This window comes from Rhinolophus hipposideros (genome assembly GCF_964194185.1).
Source record: "Rhinolophus hipposideros genome assembly, chromosome: 7".
Lineage (NCBI taxonomy): Eukaryota > Metazoa > Chordata > Mammalia > Chiroptera > Rhinolophidae > Rhinolophus > Rhinolophus hipposideros.
In genome coordinates, this window is record NC_138053.1 from 58,006,660 (window position 1) to 58,025,444 (window position 18,785).

The window sequence follows — 18,785 nt, forward strand, 5'->3', positions numbered from 1 at the left end:
CCCATTCCACAGAGCAGAAGTATCAAGCAAACAGGTAGTGTTTTCAAGATTTCAGTCTGTGGGCAGTAAAATGAAGAAGAGAATAAAATTCATTCCAGTGATGAGTGGTAGAGTGGGAACTCAGCATCAACAAGGACAGAGAATAATTAGGAGAAAATTTGAGCTAAACCATAAATGTGGGGCTGCTAACCGGAGCTCATTGCATGGATAATGCTGCCAGCAGCATTTGGGAGTATATTGCAGGCCATATAAGATGAGAGAAAAAAAGAGGGGACAAGGGTCAACAGCAACGTGATAAGATCATCAGATGTCCTAAAATAGGACTGGTTTCATGAAAAAGAATTAAAAACAAACAGGAAAGTTTTCCTTCCAAGGAACAAGACATTGACAGCAATATTACAGTAGTACAATTAGAACAACCCACCATTTCTAAATGGAATAATGAGCTAGGGATAAGTGATAAGACATCTGAAAGAAGAGCAACAAAGGAATCAAACTCCTATAGATTTTCTTGTATCATTCCTTTGTATAAATCTTAACCATGGGAAGGATAGTATACATAATATTGTCAAATCAGTTCAGGGATGCTCTTATTAATTACACATGATGGGCATCAACAGGTTATGGTCAAACTTCCCATGGGGACGCACTGTTGGATAACCTCCAGCATATGCTCCTCCCCTTAGCCAAACCATAATGCTCTCCCCTCTCTCTTCCCCTTTGACATCTTCCCCTCTCTCTTCCCCTTTGACATCTGGCAAATCCTCCTCATCCTGCAGCCCTCAGGGTAGACTCTGCCTCATTCCCTGTCCTGCACCCTCCACTCCACAAGACCCTGGTGAATTTGTTTTTATCCCAGCGCTTGCTGCACTACATTGTAAATGTTCACTCATCTGGCTCCTTAACTAACGATGCCAAAAGTTGATTCCTAAATTTCATTTGCATGGTATGATTTTTAAAATGGCCTCACATTTCTCCATACTGCTAGCTTATGGGGAAATAATACTTAAAATTATAGAGTCACAGCCACATAAGTTATAGGGGCTTCTCTATCAATCTGTGGGCTTGTAAATTTTATGGAAAAATGGCAGTTCTTGAAAAGAAGAGACACTAAAGTGGTTTCGTGTTTATTTCTATTAGATGAGACACTCCAGCCAATCTCTCTACTAAATTAGCTTTCCTTGCCATAATGGAATCAATGTGGTAACAACTGTCGCAAATGCTGTACATTTTAAGTCACATAAAAAAGCAAATGTGCAGGAATGAATATTCCATTTGATTTTTAGCATGCTGCACAATTCATTTGTTGTGATTTGTGTGATTTCTCCCAGACTACGAAGTTGCATACAAGAGAATCATATAGCAAAATATAGATTACCAGATATGACATGGGAAACACGACTGATACATACTTTTTCTAGCTGATTAGAGATCTGTAGAGATAAACACCATTAGCATCACAGACAATTCGAAGTCATCCAGAATAAAAATATGAGCCAATTTTTAAAGGTTCAACCTGAAGCATATTTGTTAACATGGTCTTGACAAACTGAAGCCTAGTACAAAGCTTCTTGAGGGTAGAGAATGCTGAATGACTGAATTAACCACCCTCTAGGGCCAGTGCAACTCTGGCTACAAATTAGAATTGAAGTATGTTTGTTTTTTTAAGAGTCCCCAGGAGGCTGTAACATATTACTCATATGAGAACTAATCTTCCACTTCCAATAGGTTTTCTCAGAACCACAGATAGTAGCAAAAAACATCTGTAGAGTATTTCCTGTGTGCTAGGCACTGTTCTAGGAATGTGTATGTACTAACTCATTCAATGCTCATATTAACCCCGTAGCGCAAATACTAACAAACCATCCCACCACCTTTAACCAATGAGGAAACTGAGGCTCCAACAGCTTAAATAATTTGCCCAATTTTCTATATCTAGTAAGTGGAGAAAATGTGATTCAAACCTCAGCAGTATGTCTCCCAAGTCAGCTCTCTTAATGATTCTATAGTTCAAATATTGCCACTAATGGACATCCCCAGGGGCTCAAGTAGGTGTCTCCATATATAGTAGGACTTTGGGAGTGGGAGTCAGGTGGATCACCAGAGTGAGCTATGAGAAGGATTTTGCTTAAATATATTATTAATATTGGAGCAAATCAATGATAACAAGAATTACACAATTTAAAATACTTCTCTGATTTCTAAGAAATAATATTCTTGTAGAAGATCTACTTTCCTAATTATATAACTTGAAGCCAAATATGGACTTGAGGGCAGTTAAACAGAAATGTTGGTATTATTCTCTCCACTGGATGCCAGCCAATGTAACTTACTGAAGAACACAGCACAAGCAATTTTCCCATTCTTTTATACCAACACTCTCACTCCTGGATGATTCTATCAGTATGTAAACATGCTCTAATATCTAAAAAGAAACAAAATAAAAAAGTTGCTTGTCCCCATGTCTCATTAGCCATCAACTCATTTCTCTGCTCCTCTTTACACAAAACTCCTCAAAAGAATTCTCTCTATATACCACATCCAATTCTTTTCCCATTTCTCTTATTCATTTTGAAAACTTCTCAGCCAAGATCTCTTCAAATATTGCTCTGTTCTGTTCTCCCTTTTTTCTTCTTTTGGACTCCAGTTGCATGTATGTTAGACCTCTCTACCATACCCCATAGAGCTCTTCAGTTCTTTTCTCTCTTTCAGTATGCAGATTTTCATGACTTAGCTTTCAGTTAACTAACTTTTAAAAAAAAATGCGTGGAGCTGGCCCTACCTCTATTTTTTTTAGAGTACTTTTAGGTTGACAGCAAAAATGAGAGGAAGGTACAGAGATTTCCCAAATACTCTCTACCCTCATACATGCACAACCTCCCCCATTATCAACATCCCCTCTCGGAGTGGTCCATTTGTTATACTCAGTAAACCTTACATATCATTCACACTGGGTGTTATATAGTCTATGCATTTAGACAAATGTATTATGACATGTATCTATCATTCTAATATCATACAGAGTATTTTCACTGCCATAAAAATCCTCTGGGCTCTGCCAATTCATCCCTCCTTCCCGACTATCCCCGATAACCACCAATCTTTTTATTGTCTCCATAGTTTTGTTTTTTCCAGAATGTCCTATAGTTGAAATCATATAATATACAACTTTTTCCTCTGTCTTTTCATGGCTTGATAGCTCACTTAGTTTTAGCATTGAATAATAGTCCACTGTCTGGATGGACCACAGTTTATTTATCCGTTCACCTACTAAAGGAAATCTTGGTTGCTTCCAACTTTTGGCAATTATGAATAAAGCTGTTATAAACATCCATATAAAGCTTTTTGTGTGGACATAAGTTTTCAACTTCTTTAAATAAATACCAAGGACTAAAATTGCTGAATTGTATGGTAAGAATATATTTAAGTTAAGTAATTTTTCAAATGAGTTTAATCTTCCACGAAACCCATCCATTAAGTTCTTCATTTTGATTATTTTATTGTCTGCTTATAACATTTCCACTTGTTTTTGTAATTTCCAGTTTTATGACAAAATTCTAAATCTCATCTTTTAATTCCTTGAGCATACTAACAGTTATTTTAAAGTTTTTGCTCATTTTCTGAATTCCTTGTGAGTTTGTTTGTTTTCTTTTTTCCCTTGCTTTTTGGACAAATCTTGTCTTTCCTTGTGCTTCTCTCCCTTATCTACACTCATGCCTTCATGACCTCATCCAGTCCCATGTTTTTAAGTGTTTTCTATATATGCTAATGACTCTCAAATTAGTTTTGCCAGCACTGATCTCTCCCCTTAACTTCGAATTCTTATATCCCACTGCCTATTAGATATCCACCCTGGACTGTTTCAGAAGCATATCAAAGTTAATATGTCCAAAACCAAACTCTTGATTTTTATCACCTTCTTTAGCAATCTTCCACATCATGGTAAATAGCAATTCTATCTCATTTCTTGGACCAGAAACTTAGACGTCATCCTCATGTCTCCTTTTCCCTTTATACCTACATCCAGTCCATCAGCAAAAACTTGGATCAACCTTCAAAATGTACCCAGGATACAACCACCTCTCACCACCTTTGCTTCCGTCACTAGCTTGGCAAAGGACCATCCTCCCTCACCTGTATTACTGCAATAACTTTCCAACTGGTCTCTTCCTATTTCAACATTGATTTCTCAAAATATGTTAACACAGTAGCCAGCATGACTTTAGCTTTAAGACTTAAGAATCACTCCTTTGTTCAAAACTTTCTATTGGCCTTTCTTCTCAAATTGGATGAAAAGGAAAGTCTTTAAAATGGTCCATAGGGCCCTATATGATCTTCCCCATTACCACTCTGAACTCATCTCCTCTCCTGTTACTTGCTCACTGTACTCCATCCATAGTGGCCTCCTTGCTGTTCCTTGAACAAGTAAGTCAGACATGCTCATTTCAGGACCTTGCATATTCTGCTCCCATGCTATCCCCTAGTAGCCATGTGACTCCCTCCCCACTTCCTTTAGGCCTTTATTCAAATGTCACCTTCTCAAGGAGATTTTACATAAGTGACCAACAAAAAAAAATAGTAACTTGTTCCATCAGTTTTTATCCCCCTTACCCTGTTCTATGTTTCTCCATGGTAGTTATCACCAATTGGCATTAATTACGTGTTTCATTAATTTTGTTTAACTGTCTCCCCCTTCTAGATTCCCAGCTCCATGAAAGCAAGATTTACGTTTTGTTCACTGCTGAGAAATCAGGGCCTGGCCTGTGGTAGGTACTCAGATAACTGTTAAAGAAAGGGAGGAAGGAATAATGAAGAACCAAGTTAACTGATTAATTTGTATCTGTCTGCCTTATGTGAACAGATGAAAAGCATTCTTAAAAAAGGTGTATCTTCCTTAGGATTTAAGACATGTTAAATACTGAAAAACGTACAACATCGAAAGTAGTATACAACATAAGTACACAATACAGAAGGTTCAGCAATAAACGATCAAAATTATCAATATGTTTAAGTTAACTATTTTTTCAAACGAGTTTAATCTTCCACGAAACCTAAATAAGTAGCATAACTAAATAAATATCTTTATGAGATCACCTAAATGTTTCTTTTTAAAAAGTACAATCTGTAGCTAACAATCTACAGTCTCCTAAAAGAATGTGTTCCAATTTCTTCTTTTCATTGTCTTTAAACAGATGGAAGCAATAAAAGGCATTCAGTATGCTCAGCATTCTAATTACTCAACTATCGCTCTTTTAAAATACACTGTCCCTTTAATTTCAAAATAAGCTGTTTACATGCCCTAAGTTCAGACTATTAAGTGCTCTTGAACACATTAAGAAATGCCTAAAGAACTAAAATCTTTGACAGTATTACAATATTTAATTAGGAAAGAAAAGGATTCTGTAATTAAGGTAATTTACATGATGGAAATGTGAAATGAAGAGCTTAAAATGAAATCATTTGACAGACTCTAAGGAAGTCTTTCTGCTCACAACTTTTGATTGCCTGTGTTTTGCCTGTCTGAAATTGAAAACTATAGCTGAATTCATTAGCCATTATGTCTCACGTACAGCCAACAAAAGTTTCAATGATAGAAAAGCAAAATGGAAGGGCAGTAATAGTCCAAAGAATGTTTTTTTCACAACCTCAGTTATTAAATTATGAAGAGCTCACTTAACACTAGATTGCAAGTTCTATGAGGACAGAGTTTTTATCTGTTTTCTTCGCTGCTCTATCTCTGAAGCCTAGAATAGTGCCTGGTACGTGTTAGGTGCTCTTTAAAAATTTTGTGAAGGGTTAAATAGTACCCTGAATATTGGGTACAATATACGGCAGACCTGTTTTGATTACCACCACCACTGAAAAAAACATCGCCTATAATGCATGGCTTCCTTTTGGTTTGGTTAGCATCCAAAAAGTATATTTTAGGGGGAAAAACAAGCTTATGATGGGGAAAATTCTTACATCCTTCTGTTTCTTTCAATATAAAAACTTAGGTGGACCTAAAATTGACCAGCACTCTTTGAATTCCATCTTGTGAAATATTTGAGAGTACACCCTTCAGTTAAAAATATTAAGAAACCCTTTGTGTAGCCTATTTTATTTCCCAATTTATTTAGGGCAAATACAGGTGTCCACTTTGGCTTTATTTGTATTTTCTTTTTCCGTTCATCCTCTTGCTGGAAGGAATATTAATTCCATCCCCAAGGTGAAGCAACAAATGCATGAAAGATTCAGGCTCTGAACAGGCATATTTGACGACTTTACATTGAACACAGTGACACCATTATTGTTGCCTACCAAATACCCTTTTCTCCTTCTTCTCTTTCACTAGAAGAGTCCAGATTTATTTCAGAATGGCAATATGCCCAGCTAAAGAAAACAAAGAAAGAAAGAAACCTATATTCTCTGGATGTCTTTGCTATTAGGGACGGCCACACGACAGTTCTGGCCAGTGATGTGAATAAGATGGTGGTTAGGTGGAGTTCTAGTGAGGCAGACAGTAGGAGCATGTGTTTTACCTATCGCCTCTGTCCTATCTGGAATGGAGACGCAATACTAGAATCAGAACAGCATCATAAGAGCACAAGGAGACAGGCACACCGCAAGGACAGCTGACGATAAGGAGAGTAAGGTCTGGATTCCAAGGGAACACCAACTCTGGAGCTACGACATCAGCTATGCACTGCCTACCTCACTTTTTCCTTCAGCGAGAAAAATAGTACCTCAATAGGTTAAAACCACTGTATGTAGGTTGTATTTTTTGACGCCAAATTGAACCCTCACAGATATCAGTGAGACTAGGAGATGGAAAAAACAACAGCTTTTGATAGTGCTTTCCCTAAACTTATTAACTTGGCATATTTATAACAATAAAAGCAAACTACCAATACATTATTTTTCATATTTTAGCAAGGCAACAGTGTTGAGAGACTGTTGTCTGGGGCGAAGAGAAATTCAACCTTTAAGATGACACATCCTTCTATTAAATACAAGTTTAGAAAATCATAGGGGGCTGGGAAATCCAAGCACCACTAATGAAAAATATTAATTATAGACTTTAATTGTACTCCTTTTATCTTGGCAATTAACCAAATGATTATTTGTATATAAATTATGTTTCCAAAATATTTGCTACCATCAAAAAATCGTTGAATCTCAAAAACTAAAATCCCTCCCAGCGCTTGCAAAAAAACCCATTGATTTGTATCATGAAGACGTTTCCTACACCCCAGCCAGCAAATCAATAGCCTCATTGTCTTTATCACCAATTTCGACTTACTACAGACAACATGATAAAAGTTTTACTGAGCACTCACAGATGTTCTTTAAATAAATCCTGGTCATTGTCAGGCTGGAGATGCTGTGAGGCTGGACCTTCACAATCCCATAACCCTCTGGCTGTGGAGAATAGAGAGGCTACTGCTCCTCTGCATCGCGTTCCCCCCGTGATGCCCCAGCCCCGAGCAATGCACAGGGCTGAACCACATGTCTCCGTCTTCACAAACACTCTGCCACCTGTCAAGGAAGTCCTCCCACCACTGTCCTACCCAGCACAGTGTCTACTATCAGTGTCTATTGATTCTAGAAGACCCAGAACCAATGTCTCCTCCTCTCTGAGAAGGTATGTCAGTCCCAGCTTTACCACAGCAGGCTCTACACAGCATTATAATGATCTCTTTAAGTAGCTGTTGTTCTCTTATTTGGCTACAAGCCATTCATGAAGCCTATGCTTTCTACCTCTTTGCATCCCTAGAGTCGATGAGATACATGAGAAACTATCGACCAGTGTTTGCTGAATGACCAAATGCATGAGTCAATGAATACATGATGGCATTCACTATTACCAATATCATAGGAAAATGCATCAAAATTTAAGTTATGACTTACAGAGTACACACAAAGCTACTTGACTATAAATAGAATCTTTAAAGGAACAAAGGGTTGTTTTGGTCACCATTTGGCCTAGAAATCTTTCAATCCTGTATATCAAGGCCACCTTTCATATGAAAAGCACTTTAGCATTTGTTTGCATATACATTGTATGATTAAGTTATAGCATCCTGATCAGGTGGACACTATATGGCAATGTGGTATATCAGTGATAACAGATTAGAAATCAGGTGACCCAAGTTCAAGTCCCGCTACTTACCACATACCAGACAGTAATTGCTTTTCCACCTACCTTGCAGGATACTCTGAAGATAAAATTTCTTTACTGCTGCCTTGTGAACCAGAGTCCAGTGTCTGATACCTAAGGGGCATGCAAATGTCACTGAGTGAATGACCCAGAGAAGACCCAATGTCTGGACTCGGATACCAGGCCTTTTCCCACCATACCCTGGCAGCCTCATAATGCTTCTTTATAAAATACCACTTTTCTACACGTTCAGTTTAAAAATATCAGTTACCGTTTCTCTTCTCAGTAGTGTTTTCCTGAAAGACTATATGCCAGTTGTCACCTTGACAGTTCCACTTGCTTAGACTTAAGTTGATATTGATTTGAAAGGAAAGGGGGGCAAACCCATAACCATTCTACAATTAACAGTTACACTTACCTAAAACTTGGTTAGAAATAAATAGGCCAGACTTTGTGACATTTTGTTTTCTCTAGAATGGAACTGCATTTGTTGTTAGTCCAGATCGGCCAACCTAAAATGTTTAGCTAGAGAATCAAGATGGTATGTTCACAATTATGCCAAAAAACCAACAACTTAATCTAGGTATTTTCATGATGCAAATATAAAAAGCAGAATAATGTAGCTTGTATTTATTCCTGTTCCTCAGCTCTCTTTATACACTATACATATTTCAATTAATGCTTCTCTTCACAGGCGGTCAGCTGGTTCTAATGTGGCAGCGCCACCAGCAGCACCTGGCACTAGAAAATGCAAACTGATGATCTAAAACTTACTAGTATCTATAAAATAAATGTTCACATGCAGACAATAAATTTGTATACAGTCATTCCTTGTATAGTTTAACACAAACATCTTTCCCCATATGTAAGAGCACTGTAGAGGATTTTACGAAAGTATCTTTCAATTTTTTACCTCCCTCCTTTATTTTCTATTTTGCCATCTCCTATGTGGGTGGGTTCCATTTTTTTAACTGTTCCTATGCTTTATCACATTGGAGTAGAACTGAAGAACTTCATGCCCATCAGTAACCAAGGCACATTTTTCAGTCATCTTCATAGTTAACAAGGAAAATGACAGGCAGCAAAATAGGAAGAAAGCATATAGAAAGAAATAGAACTCAAGCTGAATGGAAATTAAACTTCCCTTGCTGATAGTACCCACACATGCATCTTTCATTCAGGACCATACATTTACAAAATTCAATTAACTGGAAATGTATATAGGGAATTATATTACAAATACTGATTTCACTTTGGTGTAAAATGCTGAAGAAAAACATTGCTACTGAATTAAGGGGGTAAATGGAATATCAGCACATTAATACAGAAAGTGCAATTTCTTCTCCAAGCAATATTAGGGTAGCACTATATTTATTTTATGAGGATACAATTAGAATGTTAAGGGGTCTCTGGCATTGTCCAATTGTGACCAGGTTGCAGACTGCTAACCTATTAGAGATGCTGAAGATATTCTCCCTGGTGATAAGACAGTGTCCTCTGTTAAAACAATGATAATTTTTATCTATGCTTGTTACCCAGTAAATTAGATAGACTATTGATTGAGGTTAGACATCCAAATACCCAGACAACAGTGAATGGTTGTTGTCGTTAATAGAAGGCAAAGACAGATCAGCTTTATGTAGCTGATAAGCGATTGGTGTATGAAGTAGGACTAATTTATAAAGCCTCTGGAACAAGCATTTTTCTTTTAAGTTTCTTACCTATGCTGAACTTCTCAAAAATATGGTAAATAATACTCTACAACTGCAAAAATAAATACATATGTTTAAAAAGAGATATTGGATACTACTAAGCAAAATAAGACAAGTAGGCTTTCAAATCACAATTTTGCTTGGGAAAAATGAAACCGGTTTTTGAACTTATATGCGCTATATTTCCAAGAATTATGTCTCATGGCTATAAACAAAGGCATTTTTCCTTTCCAAAGCAGTAGAGAAAGAAAGAATTTCACTTAGAAATTTTTAAAATATAGGTGAGCCTAACATTTCAGAGCACTTTAAAATTGGGAGGTATTCGTTTTTCATAAAGTCAAGTCACATGATCCAGGAGATGAGTTTGCAATGCAAAAAGCATTCTTTCAGCCAATAAAGCAGTCTGTCTTAGAATTGTCTCTCTATTACATGGAAAAGCCAGTGAACCTAATCAAGTGAGGTTATCAGAGTTTCTTTAATGGAATCTCGAGTCCCACCCACATTGTCTTCTCATCAATATTCCTCAAGGCTCCCTCTTCCCCAATTACAAAGAACCAGATAACCCTGTGACTGATGGGTGATACACACAAGCTTATTTTCCACTGTTTGAAACAGTCAACATACCCAGGGAAATTATTTCAATTACTGAATAAATGAAAAAGGGTTAAATGTGGAATTTAATGGTACAGGATTTAACAACATTCCCAACCTCATCAGCAAGTAAACAGGCAATTTTTGAGATAAATATGCTAGAGAAGACAAATCTTATGAAATATAGATTATATAGAGATTATATAGAGACAGTATTCACATTTCAGAGTTACTAAAAAAACAAAACAAAAACCCCTGAGCAATATCTAATATGCAGTGGCCCATTATTCAGGCAAAGACAAAGAAGAAAGGTCTCTACCCTCACACAGCCCCTCTGAAGTTCCCACCTCCAGACCTTGGCCCATGGGGGGCTCCCTCCAGCAAGCCTGCCTTTCTTGCCTCTTCTGCTAAGTCATGTGTACCCCTTTCTTCATCACCAGGTTCTTGGTTCATCTACTTCAAAATGCCATTCCCAACTTTCATAAACCTCTGCTGAACTTTCAAAGTCATTAAATTTCCAAGGGCTGAAATTTTCAACAAATATTTTCCAAGTTCAAAAATAAACGGTGAGGGGGAACTTATTGTTAACGGTTTGTGAATTTCTTTTTTCTTTCTTTTTTTTTTTTTAACACAGTGAAAATTCTGAATCATGCCATTCTTTACACTGAAAATAGGCATTATCATGCTTCAGCTGGGTTGGACCTATTTATTAATGAGTGAATTTCCACACTGCAAATGTTAACACACAAGCACTTGACATAGCGTTATGACACATGACGAAGTAGCAAGTAATCACGAAGTGATTTCCCAAACTGGGGTGTAAACTTGAGAAACTACTCAGAGTGCTTCCTTTGTATTCTCTCCTCAGAGCACCTTAGGTGTGAGTCTTTGTGGCAAGGCAGGCTGGACCCACCCTGAGATTGGTTTCCTGAAAAAAGAAACTTGGGACAAAAAGTTGTCTCAACATCAAGATTATTGGTCTTTGGCACATTTACTCTTAGAACTGAAATCTCTTGACATCCAGATTACTGCTCTTTCTAGTAATTTCCAGTTTCTAAAATGGGTTCTTTGCCTTCTTTTATTACTGACTAAGAACTGAGTACCTGGGCTGGTTCCAGCTCTGCTACAACCTAGCTACATACAAGTGATTTACTCATGTGACTGACCTTCAGCTTCCTCAGCTACAAAATGCTTAAGCCTGTTCTTCTGTGAAAAGTTCCACATTCTAAGTTTAAAATATTTTTTTTAATGTAGCAATCTTCTAACAAAAGCATTATACCCTAAAGACAGTATTGAGGCATTTAATACCAAAATTCTAAGACTCCAATTGCAATGCAACATGTCTGACCTGATTTAATAGGCTAGAATCAGTGTCTACCTCACAGTTTTGTGTTAGTGGTAAAGGTTAAATCAAGTAATTCATATAAAGCATTGAGCTCAATGCCTGGCATTTAGTCAAGCACTCAATAAATATTAGCTATTATTATTAATATTTAAACAAATATAATTGGAACCAGTTCTACAGGTTTTCATCAAAATCCGTAATTTCAATGTAAGTAAATTGACAGAACTGAGTTTGTTTAGAAATTCCTTTAAAAAAAAAACACACGAAAATCATGATGTATTTACCTGGCCACTAACCATCCTATAATCAAGAGACAGCACATCCCAGCAACCCAGAATTTCCACACTTAATGTTGTGTGATTCTCTCATCCCTCAACTGAATCTTGTTTCCTGCTAAAAAAAAATAATCTGAATATAATTCAGAATGAAGCCTCCAACCGAGTGAAAAATTTTTCATATGTTCTATTAAAATGGTATGTTGATATAGTGTTTAAATTGTTCTTTCCTCTAAACCTTATTTCCATCTTTGATAGTTAATTTTACTCAAACAAAAGACTTCAGAAACTGTTAAACCTTCAACTTTTTCCTATCTACCCTGCCCGTATGAACCTTTTCCTCACCTCTTCATCGCTTCTCAGAATTAACACTTGCAAGGTGGTACTCATCATCCTCAAGCTCCCTTCCATCTGCGTCCCCAGGTCCTTCATGAAACTCCTGGAGACATTCATCTACTCCATAGCAACCACAGTCCTTCAGAACCAAACCACTTCTGGCTGTCTTCTAAGAAAGATCAAGGGCATAGGATGTGTGATGGATACCACTCTCCCTTCAACATGCCTAATGGAGAATTAGCCCATGCTTCTTTCTATGTTTCAGACACAAACCTTTAGCATCAGTGCTTTATTAAACATGATCTCCCAGAGAGGTCTCCCCTGACTGTCCCATCTAAATTCTTCTTTATCACAGCACACTATTTCCTTCATAGCAGTTATCACATTATTTATTTAATGTTTGCCTCCTTCACCAGCCTGCAAGCCCCATGAGAACAGGGATTTTACTTATTCATTCATCAATGGAGGCCGAATGTCTAGGGGCTCATAAAACAAAGTATTCAATATATGTGTGTTGAATTAATCAATGGAATCTGGGATGTTTACGTGCTTCAGCACAATGTCAGGCTCTATGGAGGAAAAAAGGAATAGACATGGTCCTCCATTATGGAACTTACAATTTAACACCAACAATTTTATTTGGAAAACTTACAATTTCATGGAACTTATTATATATCTGGGAAACAACTGACATTATCTAGAGAAAAATACACAAAAGTCACGGAATAGATTACAAGCACCCAACAGGAAAGGAATCCATGTTGAAAGAGAAAATGCAAGACCTCAGCTATCAGAGAAAATTATGCAGACAAAATGAGACTTGTGCTGGTCTTCGGTAGATGAATTACATTAAGACTGGAGAAGAGTCCAGATTGGGATTCCACAATGAGAGGATTCCATATGCCAAGGAAGGAGACGCAAATAAGCCTGGCCTATGCAGAAAAGACACATGCTGCTGAAGAGAGCCAGCTGGGCAGCCTGGCCACAGATTATGAAGGGTCAGATAAGGGAGAGCCTTGAATGCAAAAAGAAAGCTTTTACATTTGATGCCATGGTCAAAAGAAAACCTCTACACTTTCAATGGGGAGTATCATGCTGGCATTGGCAGAGTATTAGCCTAGCAGTTACAATCAAACAGGTAATAAAAGACTGGAGGCCAACAGAGATGCTGTGGCCACTAGGGTAACAAAAGTGAGAACAGAGAAGTAACAAATACTGAGGACCGTGCAAGTTCCCACAACTGCCACCTCTATGTTGGAAAAGAACAAAAGCAAACAGGGGGAAATTATATGGGTTCAGTGAAAATAAGCAGTAACATGTTCTTTGCCTTAGATGAATGTGCACTACATGCCTGGCGATGAGAACAACATAGTGCTGTTAATGACAACTGCTACGTCCTTATACCAACTGGTGACACTTACGACTACAAGTAGGTGAGTGAAGTTGATGACAAGAATGAACTACTGAAAATCTGTTATGGATCTAGTCCCTCTCTGCCCCTTTGAACAACCATAGATGACTACATGAACCGTTCCCTAAAGACATGCAGAAGAACAGAGCCATATGCCCTCTCAAAGGGCCCACATTAACAAAGAAAAGCTCAAAATCACATCATTCAATGTTCAGGCTGGTATTTAGAGCAGAGAAGCAAGCAATGGGAGTACTTGCCTAAAAAAGAACAAACTCTCTCTTTTTCTTAAATAAAAAAAAAACCTAAAGAAAATTAAAGGTAATATTAGCTTGTACCCAAATCCCAAAAGCCATTCATATTATTAAAAAAGAAAAAGAAAAACACTAAGGCAACTAGACTCTTAAGACCTACTCTGACCAAAGAATAACCAAAGAATCATCTGTCAAAAAAATAGGAAAACTATGTTATTATCTCTCACCTTGCATTAAAGATTGAATTCTATTTCTTAGGCAACATGAATATTTAGAAAGATAAATGGATATATATGGATATTTATCAATTGCTCTTTATACTTATTGTGAAATAAAAACAAAATTCTAACTGTCACTGCTTTGTCAACAAATTAGTTAATTACTTTAGTCTTCAGACTCAGGCAATGGAGAGCAACCAGTTTTAAGAAGCTTGAAAAATATTAAATGTATTTGATCTATAGTAGTATATCTCTGTAGTTAAGGAACTAAACACAAAGAAAATTAGAGGAATAGAAATAGCTAAGAAAGTCATACTATCATTGTCTTTTAAACACTCATCAATGCAAGTATTTTTGGAATACTGATTACATTTCTGGCACTGTAGAAGGCAATACGGTACAATGAGTACCTCCATCATGAAGTTTACATCCTACCATTTGCTTTGACCTCACTGTTTCAAATTGTCTTCTGGGATGGACAAGATTTCAAGCTGAAGAACCAATTAGATTATATGCTGGCATCCTGCCCTTGAAACAAATAATTTAACCTCTCTAATCCCTCACTTCCTAACCTGAAAAACAGGAATTTTATAGGGTGTGGGATCCAATATATCTGTGGTAGGCAACTGATAAAATAGCCCAACAATCACCACTTCCTCAGATCCATGCCCTTCTTTAATCCCCACCCTCCCCCCAGCCCCCTTAATGCAGGCTGGACCTCATGACTTGCTTCTAATGAACAGAACAAGACAAGGTACAGATATCATTTATTTCCAAGATCAGGTTATGAAAAGATTGTGGTTTTCGTTCTGCTCACCCTGTGAAGATCGATGTAGCAAGGAAGTGAGGGAGTTCTCTGGCCAACAGCCAGTGAGAAACTGAATCCTGCCAACAAGTCATGACTAAGCTAGCATGAGGCTTCTCTCCCAGCTGAGGATGAAGGTGAGACTGCAGGCCTGGCTGACACTTTGCAGTCATCATGAGAAACACAGAGGCCAAGGCACCTAGCTAAGCCATACCCAGATTCCTGATCACCAGAAATTAGGAGATAATAAATGTTTGCTGTTTTAAGTCACTAATTTTGGGGGCATTTGCTACACAGCCATAGATAATGCAATACCGTAAATGCAATTTGTAAAATAGAATACATTACATGAGGTTTTAAAAAATTATATCCAGGACGATCATACATGGGTTTTTTTTAAACAGTCCTGTGAAGACCTGCCTTGTCTTGAATAAATGTAATCTACTTTTTTATCCACTGTCATCTAATACATCTGAAATTTGTCCAATTAACTCATCAATGGTAACAATCATTATTAGTACTATCATTAGTATATTTAGAAGTAAATCAACCATCAGAAAAGTAAATTAGAAGTGAGTCAACCATCAAAAAAGTTAGAATTGAATCAATCATCAAAAAAAAGAAAAAAAGAATTTTGATAAATTTTATGAAGATATTGATGCTACTTACGACACACAGGGCCAAAACACAAAGGGAGAGTAAGACTGAACATTAATATCAGACAATATTCTTTAGAGAGAAAAAAACATAAAAGAATATACTGAATGATAAAGGAGCAGTCTCCTAGGAAATAACAATCCTCCATCTATAGCTGCCAGACGCTGCCTCAGAACATATAAAGCAAAATTTCAGGTTTTAAATTTAACCCTAAATTTCTCTTAAATAACAGCTATTACATTGCATGAGACATACTTTAAAAAAAAAAAAAAGAATTATCTTAAGCAAATCTGCTAACAGAATTTATGTTCAAGAATGCGCCCATAAGAAGTATGATGTAAGCATTTCAAAGATAGGGTTAAATGCAGTTAACATAATACAGCTATTATTTCAATACGTAACATGGCCAGTTGGGAACATGTTCAGGAGACTGAACCACTGGCCCTTATTCCTCACCCTTCATTTAGCCACACCCTTTGCCATGTGACTCTGTAGCTCCTCCCTGGAAACTACAGGGAGGCAGTGGGAGGCAGTGTGCTTCCCACCCATTTACGTTTGAGCTCTGCCCTGAGATTTGCTTTGACCAATGGGACGTGGATGGAAGTGATAAAGTGGCAGTCTAGGACTAGGCCTTCTTGCACATCATGTACTTGGGTTAACCCAGTGATATACCAGCTCAGGAAAACTGCTTGTTAAATTTTCAGGAAGTCACAGGCCATTGTTAAAAACACGCATTAAGAAAAGTTAAATAACATAAATTTAGAATTAAACAAATTATATTTTAAAAGGTACTCAAAATTCATAACTTCCTAATTATTTTACTACATTTTACTATTACATGGGAATCTGCATGATGAAAAATACTATATAATGGTGTGCTACTGTGTAGCTCTTCCCAATGATATCATACTGGTGGTTTGAAATCAGCCATGATAGGAATATATACACCACAGAAATGGGCAAATGCTACAAATCAGGGCCTTTTTTTTCCTCCAGAGAGCTGGTTAGGCCTCTATCACCATGAGAAGTGCTTCCTGGGAGATTCTACCCTTTCAGTCTGGGGCCCCAGACAGAACATACATGTAGCAAATCTGAGCCCAACTCACAACGAGGAGACAAGTCCAGCCAGCCCACACCTGGAAACAGCGCCACCAGCCATGCCCAGCCAATCCACAGTCAACCAGGAGAACCTTGGGTCTGAGAACAAGTCCTGATTGAATAAGCGGATTTAGGAGAGAGTTACTCAACATTGTTAAGGCAATGGCTGACTGAAACACATGGTGAATTGGAGTCTGGTCAATTCGTCTACCTGAATCAGTGAGACCAGCATTAAAAAAAAAGGGGGGGGGGGCGGAACTAGTATAGGTTCTGGAAGTGAGAAGCTGGTGGGTAACACTGAGAATAATAAAAATGCCATGCTGAAAGAGCATAGTGAAACAGCAGTACTAAGGACTGATTTTGGTGTTAACGGAGAATGGCCTGAGAAGGGAATTTAGCAAGAACGTATTTAGCCCCACCAAGCACCAAGCACAAAACCAGGAACCATGGATTCAGCAGTGCTAATGAGAGATGCAGTCAGCAGACTAGTAGGAGGAACAGATAGAGGCCATTGTAATCCAGGGAGCTGAGAAGATGGTGAAAGAACAAGGGCAGGATTTTACCAGAGCACATAAGAAAGGTGCATGGGCCAGTTCATGGGATCCAGAATGGCTTCCCAGTGGAGGCGACCTCTGAGTGGAGAATACTCCAACAGTTAAAGATAATTAAAGGGTAACTAATGAAGAGGGGCTGCTAGAATAAAAAGAGAGATTCTTTCTTTCTCTTTCTTTTTCAAGGAGGAAAATTTGACAGCATTAGATCAAAATGCATCATAGATATCCTTGGAACACTAGTAACTGGGTGAGGGTACAGCCCATTTCTGCTCCCTCTACATCAGGTGGGGCTGCTTATAGTGCAACTCCAGGGATAAAGCACAGAGTCTGGCCCAACATCTGTACTAGGGTTTCCAGGCGGGAATTCCTGCCCATTCTCAGGAATTTTTTTTCACTTTCGCTTTCCTGAATCCTGAGAAAAGTTGGTCGGGAAATCGGGAAAATTGGCTCCTTAAACCCAGGTGGTTGGTACTATCAGCTATCACTTTGTGGAAACGATTCATCGTGGAGAGCAGAAAACAGTTTATATCTCAGGATTCAGGAACGGGAAAGTGAAAACAATTCCTGAGAATGGGCAGGAATTCCCGCCTAGAAACCCTAATCTGTACTCAGACATTAATTACTGCAATTATTCTCACCTCTCACTTGATGCTTTATCCATTCACTTGCTGGACAACCCTGAACATGTCCCAGAAACGAAACTCAGCAGCTCATAGTCAGTCAGCATTTCATAACACCATTTATGCCCAAGTACCCTCTATAAGTGGAATGACATCCAAATGGATTAATTCAGCATTTGGCCCAGGGCTTCCAGGAAACATTGCATCACAAGAGTAGGAACACCCATTGCTCCCAACCAAGGGAGAGGACGCACACATGTGGAGAGCACCACATTCTTTACAGACTTTTTAAAACCCAATGTATAAATCAATTACTTACACTTACAAAGGTATGTCCAAATTACCCAGCTAAAACAAGCAATTTTAAGTAGAAAAAAAATGAAATAAAAAAAGGTATTCTAAAATAGGATATTTTAATTTAAACAATTCCAGTTGATATGGATGGTCACAATCACAAGACAGCAGGCCTTAACTCTAAGAATTTTTCTCCAAGAATTAATTTTACAAGTATGACTTCCCTGCAAATTATGTAAAAACCAACTTCATTTTAGTCACACTGGTAAATCCAGCCCACTGAAGCCATTCCCCTAGATGACAATTCAGATATTGAAACACAGAAGGAAAATAAAATATTTGACAAGGCTTTCATTTACAAATATCTCCGGATACAGTTGCATCGAGCACAAGTCTCTTCTTCTGAGATTGCTAGCCTGCAATGAAATATTGAAATTAATAAGGCTATGCTCCTAAGAGACTTGGATAAAAAAACTCA

General features: G+C 37.7%; 2 protein-coding genes across 11 annotated transcripts in view; one reads left to right on the top strand and one right to left on the bottom strand.

Moving 5' to 3' along the window:
• The window catches only part of MAST4 (microtubule associated serine/threonine kinase family member 4), a gene marked incomplete at its 5' end in the record, with an annotated part of 545,031 nt that overhangs the window by 478,988 nt on the left and 47,258 nt on the right, over positions 1 to 18,785 (bottom strand). The window lies entirely within an intron of this gene.
• LOC308499948 (uncharacterized protein) overlaps positions 1 to 18,785 on the top strand; it is a 57,172-nt gene that overhangs the window by 20,797 nt on the left and 17,590 nt on the right. The window contains exons 3-5 of one of the 4 annotated variants that reach the window (XM_081053925.1): positions 4,700 to 4,766; positions 7,354 to 7,624; positions 8,193 to 8,947. In XM_081053925.1, coding sequence (XP_080910051.1) covers positions 4,700 to 4,766; positions 7,354 to 7,624; positions 8,193 to 8,202 — 348 coding nt within the window. In that variant the 3' untranslated portion in view covers positions 8,203 to 8,947. Of the gene's footprint in view, positions 1 to 4,699; positions 4,767 to 7,353; positions 7,625 to 8,192; positions 8,948 to 13,731; positions 13,833 to 18,785 lie in introns of those variants that run through there. The other 3 variants (XR_013993659.1, XR_013993660.1, XR_013993658.1) reach the window with 3 other exon arrangements.